Here is a 16,617-nt window from a genome sequence, read left to right on the forward strand (position 1 = left end):
TGGAACCCAGTCACCTCTAGACTTCACATGGAAGATGCTTTTCAGAAATTATCAAGTTTGTAATGATACTCAAACTCTCCAATTGGTGGTTTATAGCAAATAGCAACAAATTAAAGGCAGGCTGGTGCCATTAAAAAGCACGGAGCTGATATGGTGTCATCAGGAAACCAGCAAGTTAATCACATTTCCAGCCTAGTTGGAAACCTGTCTACTCTGTGCTTCAAGCTTCACTGAGGGTGAAACCTCAGTCCTTTTCTTTCACTTGTCATAGTAGCTGATTATTTTTGCTAAAATCAGTTACAGGGAAAAGTGTGAAGATACTTCCATCTCATAGAAGCCTCTTCTCCTCCCTGGAAAATTGCCTTCTCTCCTCCATCCCCACATTCCTAAGGCCTGACCTGGACCCCTGTCACCTCTAGGACCCAAATGTCACTTACTGGCAAAGAGAAGTAGAGAAGGAACCAGATGGGACTTCTATTCCTAGCTCTGATAATAGACACACATGGGAAACCTCTTTAACTTCTCATTTTTGTGCCAGGCTGGAGTGTGGCGGTACTATCTTGGCTCACTGCAGTCTCCGCCTCCCACATTCCAGCAATTCTCCTGCCTCAGCCTCCCGAGTAGCTGGGATTACAGATGCATAACACCACGCTTAGCTAGTTTTTGTATTTTTAGTAGAGACAGGGTTTCACCATGTTGGCCAGGCTGGTCTTAAACTCCTGACCTGACCTCAAGTGATCCACCTGAGCTGGCCTTTCAAGGTTCTGGGATTACAGGCTGAGCTACCACACCTGGCCAACTTCTCTTTGTTTGTTTGAGAGGAAGTCTTGCTCTGTCGCCCAGGCTGAAATGCAGTGGCGCAATCTTGGCTTACTGCAACCTCCGCCAGCCAGGTTCAAGCCATTCTCCTGCCTCAGCCTCTGAGTAGCTGGACCTACAGGTGTGTGTCACCATGCCCGGCTAATTTTTTGTATTTTTCGTAGAGACAGGGATTCACCGTGCTGGCCAGGCGGATCTCAAACTCCTGACCCTGTGATCAGCCTGCCTCGGCCACCCAAAGTGCTGGGATTTCAGGAGTGAGCCACCGCACTGGGCCAAAGTCTCAATTGTTTTAACCTCTTTTTCCTCATGCCAAAAATGAGATTAGAGCAGATGACCACGAAAAACCTTCCAACTCCAAAAATCCAATTTCCTACTTTGCCATTGGGTTAACTTATACGACTGATTTCTTCTTCAGAGTGTTTTAGTTTTCATGCAAAGTATACTGGCAAAAAAAGAGACTTTTCTGAAATACAAGAGAATAGACCTATCTGATGAAATTACAGACTTTCAAGTGGTATTTTGGGGAAGGACGTCATGTAGGTAACATATTCTGTCTACTTACAGGGCAGCTCTGTCCATCATGACCATTATTTTGGTGGTGGTGGTTGTTTTGTTTTGAGATGAAGTCTCGCTCTGTTGCTCAAGCTGGAGTGCAGTAGCAAGATCTCGGCTCACCGCAACCTTTGCCTCCCAGGTTCAAGCAATTCTCCCACCTCAGCCTCCTGAGTAGCTGTGATTGCAGGCGCCCACCACCACACCTGGTTACTTTTTGTATTTTCAGTAGAGAGGGGGTTTCGGTATGTTAGCCAGGATGATATTGAACTTGTGACCTCAGGTGATCTGCCCGCCTCACCCTCCTAAAGTGCTGGGATTACAGGTGTCAGGCCCATGACCACTATTTTTATATTTTGAGAAATAAAAAAAAAAAACACACAAGAACTGGAACTAAACTATTAGTGATACCTAGTATTGGAAGTGATCTTCATTTATGTTTTTGGCTGTTGATACATGAGTGTGTTTGCAGAGCATAGCAATATTTTATTAGCAGCAGGTATTAAATATATTATTTAGTATTAGAGGCATTAGTCTCAAGCATTAGGACAGATTAGCATTTGATGTATTAGTTCTTTGGGGTTACAATTAAAACGAATTCCTAATCGTTATTATCCAATGCATTGTAGAAACTATATTGTGATTTTGCCCTTAATTCCACAATGAGTTCACCAACATTGACAATCCAGTACTAATTAATGACAGTTCTTCATTTGCAGCTGTTTCTGTGAATAGGTGGTTCACATCTTTTGATTATTACAGACTTTAAAGGTGACAGTTTCACCTGGGGACAGCTTTTTCTTATTATGGCACTTCTGAGCCAAGCTTTCTAAAAAACCCTATGTTAAACTCATGATTTCAAGTCTTTTAAAGCCCCTTAAAGGATGATACCCATCCCTTACACCCCCTCTTCCTCCACCTGTGTTCTAGAAGCCAAGTCTTTGGTCTACTGCTTTGACACAAGCTCTTCTACACCAAGCAGAACAGACAAATCAGACATCTATCACAGATAACAGATGAGTAGGTCAAATATAGACATTTCTACCTCTGTAATTAATATTTGTTTGGCTATCCATCAATATGATACTTGCATCTGGAATCAAAGGCACCACTAAATATTTACCAATGTGTAGTAGTACTTTTAGATGGAGTTGGAACACTAAGCTTCATGGTTTAAACCGTCAATGGGCAAGATGTGGAAAGCTTAGTAAATGAGTGCATATATTCCCTAAAGCCACAATACATCACACCATCATCTTCCTGAAGCCCTCTCAAAACAAGAGATCTCTCATATCTCTGAGATAAAGAGACACAGCATCCTTACTAATAACTCCATAGGTGCGATATTCTCCCAGCCTAGTCACTGATACAAAGACAGATGGCTGAGGTTTCCCACCCCTCACCCCAACTGTGGGACTGGCCCCGGTGGGATATGAGCCCTCATGTGCTGACTCCGTTCCCAGTGGGGCAGTCACGCTTGTGCCACTGAGGCTCCACATTGCTTTGTGCGCCGTACATTCTCGATGGCTGTCCTCCCCAATCTGACTAGTGTTGTGCCTGGCAGTTGACAGTTTGCTAAAGGTGCACCTTTAATTAATGAGTAAGAGTCTGTCCACCCACGCCTACTGCCTGTAGACATACAGATTCAGAGTGATAAAATCAGACTCTGGTATCTACCACTCAAACCCTGCCACTGGAAGGTATCAAAGCCTTCCCACCCCTTCCCACCAAAAGCACCCTCATCAGGTACCTCTCAACACTCCTGCTGATGATGTCATCTGCCTATTCCGTCTCCCATGGGCGAGGAACTCGGTACAAACTTCCCAAAGCAAGAGTGGCTTTAACTAGAAATAGCCAATAACTGTGCTCACCCCGGATCATCCTATCACTCTGCAGTTTTACCCTGGAAGCCTTCAGGAGAGTGGTGAAGAAAGAGACACCCCAGGCTGCTTTTCTACCAAGGATTTCAGTTTCTTATAGGTTGAAAGACAATGCGATGATTAAATGTAATGTCAAATTCTTCTGCATGCAATAATAAACATAGAAGGCCTCCAGGCAGAGATGCATGATCTCACTGTCTTCCATTTCACTTGATGCCAACTGAGATATACCACAGGTAGGGAATGAGATACTTCATGTGGTGACTCTCTCCTGAATAAGCTGGGGGTTGTCATGCCTATGCATTGTGGTTGGAATGTGAAGCACAGACAGAGAAGTGATTCTCCAAAAGAGATGCTATGAAGTGATTCTCATACCACCTGGAGAGAGGCACTAGGGGAAAAGGATGCATTGTTCCATGTGGGATACATCAGAGCTGCTACTTGGGTTGGGAATGTGGTAATCAGGCAGAATGGAGGGAGCCAATGCTCTATTTACATCTTTCCCAGTTTTCTCAAAGGGTAATCCCAGACCATCAGATGCAGTGTAGGGAAATTCTCCTGATGTCTGCAGCAGTGTCGGCAAAGAGGAGCCCCTTTAGCAGGACTTTGCCCTGGGCAAAGACTGCAGTTCCTCTTATGAGCAAGACCTTTTTAACTACTCTCCCCATTGTGGGAAATCCAGGTTTTAGGACCCATGTTAGCCCTCACACCCAGGGAGAAAAAAGGTGGCGGGAGTGCAGTGAGACAACTCTCGGGGATAGTTTGAGCTCACTTCTCATTTCCTTTCTCTCTCTCATATACCCATCACACCCCAGTCAACACATGCACTCATTCACTTGTGTAACTTGTGTATCTATCAATCAACCCGCTTCCCACACAGCACTATCCCTGCTTCACGGACACTCTTGTGTCATGCAAATAGCAATTAAAAAGAAAAATCCAGGCAACCCAGAAAACTATACTCTTTTGTTTCTCTCTTTTCTCTCATTTTTCCCCCCCCTAAAAAAGACCTTTTCCAAAAATATATCAAACCAGGTAAATGTTTACTTAGATGTTCAGGTGGCTGGAGCAGATTGACAAGGAAAACAATCACAAAATAAATAATTTTGTTTTGTTTTTGTTATTTTTTTTTTAAAAAAGAACAATTTCCTACACATTGTCTCTCTCTAACTTGACAGGGCTGCTTTCTTGGACAGAGAGATGCTGCTGGAAAAGGAGCTCTGAACGGACCACAAGGGGAACTGGGAACAATCCAAGGCCCTGATACTTGGTGGGGGAAAGAGGCAGCAGAGAGGGAGGAGTGAGGGAGGGGAGCAAGGAGGCCACTGCCTGCCCTTGGCGCGGGTTCCTCTGTTGGTTGAACTTCTCATGTTTCTCCCAGTCAGCGTCTGGGAGGGCACAGAGGAGGCAGCATACAAAAGTAAGAACCAATGTCAGGATTCACAAAACAACAACATTTTAAGAAATCTGGTTAAAAAGAATACAAAAGTGACTCCACAGAGGGAGAGGAAGAGCTCCGACCCCTCCCATTGTTGTCCCCTCTTTCTTGAATGACAAGCATCACTTTTAAGGACTTTTTGTTTGTTTCATGGTTCAGCTGGTTCTTTTTCTTCATCTCTTCCTTGGCTCCTTCATTCAACTGCATTCATTTTAGAAAGCACTGATCAACTTTACAGAGCTGAGGCTGCTAAGTCGTAGCCTCCCTGTGCCTGTGTGCCTGTGTGTGTGTGAGTGTGTGTGTGTGTGTGTGTGTGCGCGCGCGCACGCGCATGCACACAGTAGCTATTTCTCTCTCGCCTGCTTCAGTCCCCAGCCTCGAGGTCCCAGCTGCTGGATGCTGAAAGTCTCGTGGGAGCACACCCTGTTGGCACTAAGGTGAGGGCTTGGATTATCTTTGTACCCCAGATTCATGGATCCCCTCCTTGCCCTATGCTTAAATGGGCCTCCCATTAGCTACAGAGTTTGCCGGTCTCATATTCCACAGGGTTTGGCAGCTTAGAATTGAAAGCCCTCAGGGAGGACTGGATCCTGCCCACCTCGTTGTTGGCCAGCTTGAGCCGATGCCGGAGCAAGCAGGAGAAAAGGTCAAGTCGGACTTTGCCAGGTGGAGAAAGCTGGTTCACCCGGTCCCTGAGCTCAATGAGCTGCAAGAGTGCAGAGTCCTGGGAACCTTGAGTATACGGGTAGTCCAACTGTAGAATCAGGTCCCGGATGGCATCCGGGTCAAAGGGTAGGCTGTAGCCAAAGACCTGCAAGGTATTAATTTTCATGTAGCCCAGATTCTTAGAGGGATCAGTCATCTCCAGGGGCTCGTAGTAGATTGTCTCATTGGAGCTGTCATCCAGGGACTTGATTCGGCTCCGTAGGTAAACATGAACTGTCTCAAAGAAAGTCTTCCACCTATTCCCCAAGGTGATAGTCCAGTTTTGGCACTGGGCAGCCGCATCCACGTTAGTCCTTTCCCAGTCAGGAAAGCTGCCCTCGTTCACAGGCATGAACCAGCTCTCAGAGTGGCTGCCCCCAAAGGGGTTGACGTAGATGGCCATGACAGGCTCCAGGGTGCTGTTCTTGGTGAGACAGATCTGCAAGGACAAGGCCAACATCACGTGCACCAGCCCAGGCTTGTACTTGTTGCTCTTCAGGGTGAGCAGCATGCGCTTCCTCCAGGAAGGGTCAAACCAGCTGCCCAGCCGCATGTCATTGCTGATGAAGATGGAGTGCACCTCAATGCGGCTATCCTGCTTCTGCAGCAGATACTTCAGCTCCAGGTCCTGCAGGTCTGTCTCCAGCCCGAGAAAGTTCTCCAGGGACTCGGCCACCTCTGGCCGGCACAGCCCCTGGGCCAGCACGTAGCCCGGGTTGCAGTTCCCGCAGCGTGTGCTGTTGTCCGGAGCACAGCGAGCACACGCCGGCCCTTCGCCCAAGGCACATGGAATGGGGCCCTGGCAGGAAGACTGGTCATAGGGGCAGGTGCAGCTGTGGCTCTGTTCCAAGAAAGTGCCAGGAAAGGTGCTTTCCCCACAGTAGAGGAGGGACTGGATTCGGTTCCACCAGTAGGACAAGGACCTTGGGGAGCAGAGGCAAAAGTGAAGGAAGAGTCAAAAGAAGTCACACACTGACACCCTCCCTAAGGGCAGCAAGGCATCGACCACCAGGCATGGAAGGCAATGAGGAAGATAAAATCCCTGAGATCTCTGAGTGGAGGAAACTCTACTGTGCTGCTTTGGACTGACTGAGCAAAGTCTAGTCTAGAGCTCCATGTCTGATGGGTCAGCACTGGAAATTCTGGATGCCAAACTTGTGCTGAGAGCAACCAGGTTCATCTCTCCCAAGTCCTACCTCATTCCCTTATCCAAAAACTTACAGAAGATCTCCAGCGGCTTTTGTGTCAAAACAAATCCTTCTAAATAAGATGGCTCTTCAAGCCTTCTAACTTATTGCCAACTTCCATTCCCTTCAAGGCTTCTGTCCTTTCTGTTCTCTCTGTTCCTCTCACTCCTCCAACAAGAGCAGAAATTTTCTATGGCTAATTCTTTTACAATTTAGATTCTAGCTCATATGTTACCTCTTCAAAGAAGTCTTCCCTGATGTCCCTGCCAAATGATCCACTGCACTCACTCTCCATCACATTCCCCTGTTTTATTCAGTCCATGACAATTCTCAGTATCTGAAAGTATTGTTTATTTATTGTTTACTTGTTTATACACTGCTTCCCTGTTAATAAATGCCGGGAAACTGTCTTAGATACCAACAGCTTCTCAGACATGAGAATTGTTTCTGTGCATGGCAAGCATTTAATAATTATTTGTTGAATGAAGAATAAATGAACTCCTCTCAAAACCCCTTCTTTGTGTGCTTCCCTTCTCACCTGTGCCTCTGTTAGAGCCGCACCACTGGGTGGCTGGCTATGAAGGCAGCCCCCTTTGCCTGGAAGACTGTCCCACTACACGTGTACCAGATCATTTCCCTCTCTTCCCGCACAATGTGGCCAAGACTTTCTTCATGGAAGCTTTCCTTTCTGGGTTTTACCTCTAGGAGACTATCCCTTTATGTTCCACCACCATAAATTTAAGTGGTTGCCACATAGTTATAATTTTCTAGTTTTTATGTTTCTGTTTGTTAAATCTTTCCAGTTCGCTAATACCCCTGCAGCTTCATAGTAAGGCATGCAATATGGGATCAAAAACTTGTCAAATAAATAAATGAATGAGTGGATGAACAAATGGATGCCTGTAATGATACAGCCTCACTCAATCCCTAAGGGTGCAGGTCTCCACTTTCTTTCCTCCTGTGACCCGGAGCAGAGTCACTTGTTTGACATAATCCAGTGCCTGTGTTTTTCATCAGATGCAGCTACTGGATGAAATTTAACTCCATCCCTTTCTTTTCTAAGACTTACTAAAATGGAAATCAGTACATGAGAATTAGAGTATTACTAAGATAACATTTGAATCAACTATAATTTAGATAAAAGTAAAATCAGCTGATCTTTTTTTCTGTCACTTCAGACACAACTCACAACTGAGAATGACATGCATGAGTAGGTGGAGATAACCGGAAGGCTATGTGTGAGTCACCATTCCTCCCAGATCCCCCACATTGGACAGAGGGGCTCTCCTTGGCCTCAGCAGCTGTTGGAGGAGGCGCTGAGCTCTGGCTCTAGCAGCTAGGGGCTGCTCACCTCTCCTTGGGCAGGCGGAAGCGAGGCTGCCGATGGCAGCGCTTGCAGAGGTTGAAGAGCCGGCGGATGATCCGATGGGTCTTTTTGAACAGCACTTTCAAGCTAGCTCCCAGCTGCTGATAGCGGTGCTGAAGGCTTGTGTCCATGGCCCAGAACTGGGAGATGGCTGTGGAGTTCAGGAACCGGTCATCGGGTAGCCTTTTCAGCAGGGCCTGGAACTCTTCTGTGGATAAGAACACAGGACTTGAGTTGAGGAGCCGCTATGCAGAACCCTGGTAGGGGCAGGTGGACTTGCCCAGATCCAGGGTTCTTCAGAGTTACCACGTGAGTAAGGAGGCTGCACATCCATTCTCCCAGGTGTCTTTTTTAAATCAACACCTTTATTAAGAAATAATTAACATGTCGTAAAATATGGCCTCAGGCATTTTCTCATCTTTTTCACCCCATGCCTCAGAGGGGCCAGGGTTCCTGCTATTCCTAATGACCTTGGGTGTGGCTCTTTCCCCCTTTATACTTCCTTCTGAGTCACTCACAACTCTATCTCAAGGCCAACCTCTTCAATAACACCACAACGCCCACAGGGCACATGTGGGGCCCTCATGAAGGTGAGGGTGCACCCAGACTGGCAAATATGGGCACAGAGAAGACGCAGCACCCAGCTCAGAAATCTTTCTAGAAACCCTTCAGTCCCTGAGACCAGCCTCTCCCATCCATGTCATCCTCTCTGACTCTCAGACACTCTTCTCTTTTTAGCTTCAGCTCTTGGTCAGATACCCATTCTTTCCTACAGTGAATTCAGAAGCAACCGCCTTCTGCTCCTAAGCTGCTGCTGAGTCTAGGTTCTTCTTAGAGCTTCCTGAGCACACCATGGCTCTGAAATCATGCTTAGGTTTCTGTGCATTGCTCTGCTTTTCCTTGGGGCCTGCAGCTACCAGGTCTCCCGGTGGAGGTCTAGAGAACCCTCATTTATTTATTAACAGTAACTCATAGTAGTGAAGGCCCAAAGTCATGTTATGGACCGTATTCCAGCTCCATAGCCCAAAGCATGGGGCTGGGGGGACTGGAATGCGATTTTCTCCGTAGCTACTAAATGCCTTGTCCAGGACTTCAAATGGCAACCCTGAGGCCTCAGCTCATTTTGGTTTCTCACGTACCTGGTTCCTCCTGTCCCCAGAAGACTGGAGAACCATGCCTAGTAATGGCATTAACATCTAGTATGTGCACAGTTAAAACATTTGAGTGTATGGAAGAACACAGAGAATAAAAAGATAAACTCTCATGTGTCTGCCACTAGCTTTTGACATTTTGCCATGTTGGCTTCAGACTTTTATTCTTTAAGAAATAAAGCAAACCAAATGTACTGCATGTGAGGGACCTAAACTATCCTTTCTCTCTATCCAGATGTAACCACTCTCTTGATATTTTCTTTTCCATTGTCACATATTTTTTTAAACAAATGTAGTTATTCTTTAAAATGTTATGTAGGGGGTATCCTGTTTGTAAACATTACATAAATAGTATTATATATGTATTACGTTTAATAAATTATAGTATTACATGAAGACATTATATAAATATATATATAATGAAACCCTTTTGTCTTGCTTTGTTTTATTCAAAATTATGTTTTTGAACTATATCCACATTCATTTGGTGTTGAAATGTACAAATATAACATGCAGAGTTCTTTATACATTGAGTTCATCTACATTATCTCATATAAACCTACCCTCCCTCTTTTTCAGATGAGGAAACTGAGACCTTGAGAGGCTGCATGGCTAATCCAAGGTCATAAAGCTTGTCAAATCAGGCCAGGATGTAAAACCAGTCATCTTGAATCTGGGTCTCAAGGTAACTGATATTAACTTTAACAGCAACAAACAATGACTGAATTGTATTGGATATCATCTAGAACCATTCTGCGTACTTCATTATTCAGTAGATATTTACAGTGAACCTTATGCGCAAGCATTGCTCTAGGCACTGTGGAATCAGAAGCAAACAAGACAAACAAGGTCTATGCCCTTAATTACATTTATCCTAGCTTATTAAGTCCTTAAAACACAACCATGTAAATAGAAATATTACCTATGTCCTAGAAAAAAATGAAACCACTTGAGCCTCAGGGTGGTAACATAGCCTGCCTGAGGTCACAGAGACAGTAAGTGGCCATGTCAGGATCCCCATGAAGATGCCCAGCTCTCAAGTTTTGTTCTCCCCATGTTCTTGCTCTGTGCCTCACAGCCACCTCTCATTGACAGGGAGGAATTCTGCGTTAGCTGGCTGCTCACCTGACTCCTCAAACTGCCGGTTGTGAGTGGCCCAGGAGTCCTGGATCTGCAGCAGGCTGTCCTCCATGGCCTGGATGTCAGCATCAGGGCAGTTGCATTCAGGGAATGTGGGGCTGCACTTGCACCAGCAGTCATTCTCCTTGCAGACAAGCTCACCCTCAGAGCTGCACGTGATGTAGCTGAGTGCCGCGGCTACAAAGCGCTCACGCAGGTACTCAGGCAGCAGCACCTGAAGGCCTGGGGAAAGGATGTGTCAAGGAATCTCTGGGCAGAACAAGTGAGGACTCAGTTTCCCACACCCCAGGCTGCAGGAACCTCAGCTGAGGTTCTGCTGACTTGTGTATTCTGGGCCCACGCATGGTCACCCCAGGGCCTGATCCTGCTGAGCTGGTTGAGAGAGAAGGCTACTGCTGCCCCAGTGACAGATGGGGGAGGATCTGAAAATGCAGATGGGAATATCAAAGCCCAAGGCTTGGCCAAACCCCTCACATCAGCCAAATTGAGAGTGTGCATATCATAAGAACAGGCTTATTGGCTACACATCAGCATTTCTGGGATGGAAACGGGAAGATGTTTCAGATAAAAGAAGAGCTTATAGCCCTCTTGGGGGAGAAAACAAGGCTTGATGGGCTTTTTGCCCTGCCTCCTATAGCCATCCTGTTTATAGCTTAACTAAGATTAGCAGTAGGCATCCTAGCACATTATTGAATTCTGATCCTTCTGGGCCTCCCACCCCAGCCCTGATGACCAAGGAAGCTGTCCTGGTTAAGAGATAGGAACAGGTACTGTAGATATACAGTGTCCAGGTACTATGCTGAGTACTTTTTATATATGATTGCAAACACCATTTGTGCTCATACTGAGGTTTTTATAGGTAAGGAAATCCAAGCCCTAAGACCACAGTGACCTGCCCAAATCGCAGCACTCATTGAATCCGCTTAGTGTCAGATCCTGTCCTTGTCTCATCAGCTAATACTATATAACTGGGACTGGGTGTCCTATTTCAATAGGATTTAACTCTTAAGAAGATTTGAAGGTGGGATGGGGGTCAATGCCCTGAGATCAGTCATGCCTGGATAGATATGAATGGCTCTCAGCTCTCTTCCAATTAGCTTCTGATCTTGGATATAATGCAGTAAACTGCTCTGAGCTTCAATTTTCTCGTGCATCTGCAGTGACTGTCAGTTTACCTGTATCAGAACACACTACTAGTTGGCTTCAAGCCACTCATAAGGCAGCAGTTGGAAGCTTACCAAAGGATGAACAAAGGGTAGGCATGCCTTTGGATGCAGTCTGGGCCATGTTCGAGGTCAGATCTGTGGGAGGCTCCCCCAGTAGAAACACTGTGAGATTTTGTGCTAGGAAAGTGAGGAATGTGAGAACTTCTGGATATGGTGAGCTCCTCTTTCCCCAAACGTCTGCCAGCTCTTTATTTTTAGGCTCTTGACCTTGTCCTTGGCAGGAAATCAGAGAACTCAAAGTATGTATCCTAGTCTCAGCAGACCTCAAAATGTAACTGAAAATCGCCAGCAGCAGTGGGTGTTTGTTATTCTTTCTTGAGGTCTACCACCAATTCTGAACTGCTCCTAAATTTCCCTTTCTTGGCACTGTGCCTACTGTGGCATTTGAGAGGTTCTCCCCACACACCCCGTCCACATGCTTGCTTTCAACACTCACCCTCTCCCAGTCCTTCCCTTTCACCTCCCCCATTGCTTCCCTCCTCCTCACCAGAACACTTCCCATGCTATAAAATAAGTGCCCCAAGAAATGTCTGCATGAGTGATGGGCTATAAAATTAAACAGCATAAACTATTCCAAATGAACAACTAGACATTTGGAACTTCACTCACTGCTGCTTTCCAGACACAAACCCAGCCCATCCAGGGACACTGGTGAAGAGGAAGGCTAATTGCCCTAGGTAGCTCTAAATAAAGGAGTTTTTAGTCCTCCATCTTACATATTTCTTAATTCCTAAAGCACTGCTGGGTCCCATTTGACTCAGGTTGCCTGGAATTTGTAACTGTAGATCCTGGCTGAGGGTTATTGATTTTGTAATGCTGAGACAATAATATCTTAAACAGAGTAGAATTTAGTTGGCCTTAAGAAAAATAAACTTCTCACTGAATCAGTTTGCATAGCCCTGCCCCCAGGATGCCTGTGGGGAGCAGAGAGCAAGAGATGCACAGCCTCCAGAGTTAGCGTGTTTTTTTTTTTTTCCTTTTCTTTCACAGTTTTGCTTGTTCTGTCTCAAATCAAAAGTCTTATTCTTCTCAAGCTCATCTGACTTTGAATCTTTGCCCATGTGCAAGATCACAGGCAAATAACAGAAAGCAGGGGCCACCCTCAGACTGTGGTTCCAGTAAGCAGTGGTCCCTGACTCTGTATAGCTCTTAGTTGAGCCAGAGATGGTAGTCTAATAACCTCTCTGTAAAGGCCAGCTATTCCTCAATGTGTCTTTAGGATAAAGCAAAGGGCATTCTGGGAAATGAAGATCGTTGAACCAGGTAAAGGTTTATAAGGATGTAGGTATGCTGCTCCTTATAGAATTGTGACAGAGGACTTGAGAAGGAAATGTTATAAGGGATGATTGAGGTGTCAACTGACAGGGGCAATGGGTCTGGGGTACAGGGAAAACCATATCAGAAAGTTTTTTAAAAGAGTAATGGAAAGTTGTTAAATACAGGTCCCAGAGCTTGCCGTAGTTCTTAAGAAAGGTTTAACCAAATGGAACAGGCAGTTTTTCTTGCTATTTGGTGATCTAGGTTTTTTTTTTTTTTTTTTTATCAGGTGTGAAAGCTATGGAAACCATCACAGTGCTGCTTACCAAGTAACTGTACTTTGTTCTCCGGACTCTGTACCAGGACAGAACTGACTGAGTCCAGATTGTCATAGTTGCTGCAGCCCAGAGGACCGGTCCTGGTCTCGGTGACCTAGAGAAGGAAGAAGTAGGGTGTGGGTTTAGATAACAAGTGGAGACTCTCTTTGTATGTCCCTTCTCCAGCTGCTCAACCTCAGGCTCCACATCCTGTCCTCAACCAGCTAACGAAGTGATTGGTGCCTTTTTGTACTCCAGAGGTGTAAAGTAACTTTTCTTCCTTGTCCCGAGGCAGTGAGTATCTGTTACATATGGCTGGCAGCAGCAGTTTTATATAACTAGGAACCTTTCAGAGAGAGTCAAAGGGAATTTGTGTCTGGAAAGGCGGAGAATGCTGGAGAAGGAGTGAAACCTTAAGCTGGAGTCACCCCTTCTCCCCTCAGAGAAAGGCAAGAGGCCATATGTGGTCCCTTTCAGGCTGCTGGCAAGCCCAGCTGCATCCACTTGATGTGGCACTCACAGACTTTATGGATCTAAAGAGGAAAAGCACTAGAGAAATATGAGTTATGAGTACTAGTATTAGTATTAAACATTTAAGTCCCACCTCGGCACTGAGACATCCTTAGAGAAAATCAGCCATGGGCTTACTGCATATTTTAATAAGTATATTAAATATACATAAACTCTTATAGTCATGTAATATTCCAAAACACCGTAGAGTCATTTTAAAATATTATAAAGTTGGCCCATCAGTTTTCCCTGATGTTTAAAGTATAAGATGAAAAATGGGGAGCTTTAAATGCACTGAAATAATTATGTAATAAGAATGATGGGGACCCAAGGCCCTTTCTTCTCAGGATCTCCGAAGGCTTTGCCAACAATCGATCAACCAGTCGAGTATTTATTGAACAGCCACTGTTTAATTCCATACAATTCTTCAAACATTTATAGCGCGCCTTTCTTGAAGTTCATCTTGGAAGCCCACTCGGATACCTCTGACCTCCTCTTCCGGCTTCAGGCCCCACTGCTTTCCAGCAGGCACAGGAGTTGCAGTTTTGCATTCCTTTCTGCAAGTATGTGGTCCATGCCTGGATCCCACACTCTACCGGCTCCAAAGGGGGAAGCTTATATTTATTTTGCTCACCATGTTATCGACAGCAATTAACACAGTTTCTGACACATAGTAGGAACACAATAGACAAGAGAATGCATATATAGTATGTTCCAGGCTTTTCGGGTTAGAGAGGTGTGTGCAACAATGTACACATTGCATACTGCATCCTCTAGGAGGTCACAACCTGTTGGGGAGACAGGTGCCTACACTGCTGACTGGTAGACATCCAAGTCACTGTAGAAACCCTCATCACGGTGAGCTCTAAGGAAGCACAGCTCTACATCAAGGAAAACAAGAGACGAAGTAGCCGAGAAGACACCATCTGTGTTGGTCCCTAAGGAGAAGTAGGGAGCGGACAGGTGGGAAGATGGGAAAAGGAGAAGGGATAGTGTGATCTCTGTAGCACATGGGCTTGGAAATGCGTAGTGCACGCGTGCAGCACCCGGCTTATTACCATGGTGAATATCAAAGGGTACGGGCCATTCTTCAAGAGAGTTTAGTAGACCTAGGTTTAAAAAATGCACATGGAACAGAGTGATAAAGTGAGAGATTGTGTGATGCTGAGCAGAAACAATTGGGAGAGAGACAGGAGGGATTCCTGTAGCTTGAAATAGTCCGCGAAGGCTTTGTGAAGGAAGTAAGCAAGCCGCGATTTGGTTTTAAAGGACAAGTAGGGGTGGCAGGGAAGGAAGAGGAAATTGAAGAAGAAGGGTAACTCCACACAAATACTAAGGGGCAGCAATAGACACGGAATGTGAGAGGCAGCAGGGAGAACTAGATCAGGGCCGCGACAGGGGCAGGGACAGCTTCTCCACTGTTTTCCAAATTCTTCCTCCGAGAGCATCCCACGTAACTTCCCCAAGAACTCTCTGGGTCAAACCTCATTACTATCACTCTCCAAGGAGGAAAGTAAGGTTCAGAGAGTTACAGTCCTTGAGACCACAGAGCTGTTGAGTAGCAGAAAGAGGATTCTAACTTTAGAGTCTTCGGACTCCAGTTCAATATCTTTTTGCCTCCTGAGCAGGCAGGTCAAAAGACTACAGAAAATAAAGTGAGTCTAAACCCCTTACATGCCATCGCTGCCAAACACAAATATTCTAAACAGACCAGTCCCCCCAACATGTTTTGGTGATCTGTTCTCTTCACAGAATGTTGACATTGAGCAAAACAAGTTGTAGAGACTTCAGATCAGTTTGATTATCCTCATAATGCAGATTAGGAAACCAAGGCCCAGGTAAGTTAAATGATTTATTCCAGGTCATACAGTCATCTGCAAGGATAAGATTTATTTGGCTCATTCATTCATTCTTTTACTCACTCACTTTTTCATTTAACCAATATCCAAGGAGTATCTGGAACTCACAGATGAATAAGACAGAGTCATGGCCAGTAAAAGCTTAGAGACAAGTGGAAATGTATTTAAATAACCTCAGTGTTCTGGCTGTTACACGTGAGCCTGCCCCCTCCACATGTGGACACAGGTGCTGAATCATGTTTCTTTATTGGGTGAGTGGGTGATTGGCTACTGGTCACACTGGACAGGGGAAGCAGAGGCAGCCATATTTCAAGGCAAAGTCTTCACTTTCTATATGGTATAAAATTCCCCATATAAAGAGCCATGGCCAATAACTGTCCCAGCTACTCTGGGGAAGTTTGCCCCTCCAGGGTAGGGTAGGCTGATGGACAGAGGTGGGACACAGGGATATGGTATTCGGAGGCTTGCCTGTCCCTGCCTATAGGAAGGCTGGCGACTCCATCACCATTGGGTTTTTCACTGGCTTTTCCATCCACTTACTCCTGACATGGTCACTCACCAACCAGGTCCAGGAAAGAAGGAAGCTAACAAGCCTTAAGTGGGAGTAAGAAGTGACCCAAAGAGGAGGACAGGCTAGAGAACAGTCACAATAAGAGCTTTCCTTTCCTTCTTTTCCCTCCCCTATCCCTACCTGCCACCAATGCATCTGCTTCCCCCCCCACCACCATGATCTTGTTCATCATGCTGGGCTGTCTTTGATGCAGTTTTCTGACCTTTACTTTGCTGCTTCTAAAGGTCAGTTCCACAAGCAGACAATCAATTAGGTAAGTCACTGAAAGGGTGTAAGTAGCTTCGCTTTAATTGTGGCACAAGGATGGGAATGAGGAACAGACAAAGACCATGATCCTTATGCTCATTTCCTGTTAGAAAGAAGGACCTGAAGAGTGAGGAAGGGCCACTCAAGTTTCACTAGTTCCCAAAGTCATAGTGCTTTTCATTGCTATTCTGCTCTGAGACTCTCTCCTCCCTTCAGAAGTAAGGAAGTGAAAAGGATAGAGGGAGCTGGAGAGGTCCCCTTGCAGATATTGCCTGAGTAATGACTTGAGTAAGCAGAATAGCCTGAGACCCCCCTCTACCCCTTGCCCCAATGTGAGGAAAACCCCAGCATCTCTGGAGGATTGTTCAAGAGAAGCCTGCACTTTTCTCT

At 45.6% G+C, this 16,617-nt stretch overlaps 1 protein-coding gene across 3 annotated transcripts in view; it reads right to left on the reverse strand.

The window, feature by feature from the left end:
- Positions 1-4,276: 4,276 nt before the first annotated feature.
- Positions 4,277-16,617, reverse strand: part of BRINP2 (BMP/retinoic acid inducible neural specific 2) — a 110,704-nt gene continuing 98,363 nt past the window's right edge. For 2 of the 3 annotated variants that reach the window (XM_032291315.1, XM_032291316.1), the window contains exons 5-8: positions 13,051-13,156; positions 10,227-10,463; positions 7,936-8,158; positions 4,277-6,320 (exon numbers count right to left, since the gene is read on the reverse strand). In XM_032291315.1, coding sequence (XP_032147206.1) covers positions 5,204-6,320; positions 7,936-8,158; positions 10,227-10,463; positions 13,051-13,156 — 1,683 coding nt within the window. In that variant the 3' untranslated portion in view covers positions 4,277-5,203. The remainder of the gene's footprint in view (positions 6,321-7,935; positions 8,159-10,226; positions 10,464-13,050; positions 13,157-16,617) is intronic. The other variant, XM_032291318.1, reaches the window with a different exon arrangement.

The sequence above is a fragment of the Sapajus apella genome, unplaced genomic scaffold (assembly GCF_009761245.1).
Source record: "Sapajus apella isolate SASKATOON/1434 unplaced genomic scaffold, GSC_monkey_1.0 scaffold25, whole genome shotgun sequence".
In the NCBI taxonomy this organism is placed as follows: domain Eukaryota; kingdom Metazoa; phylum Chordata; class Mammalia; order Primates; family Cebidae; genus Sapajus; species Sapajus apella.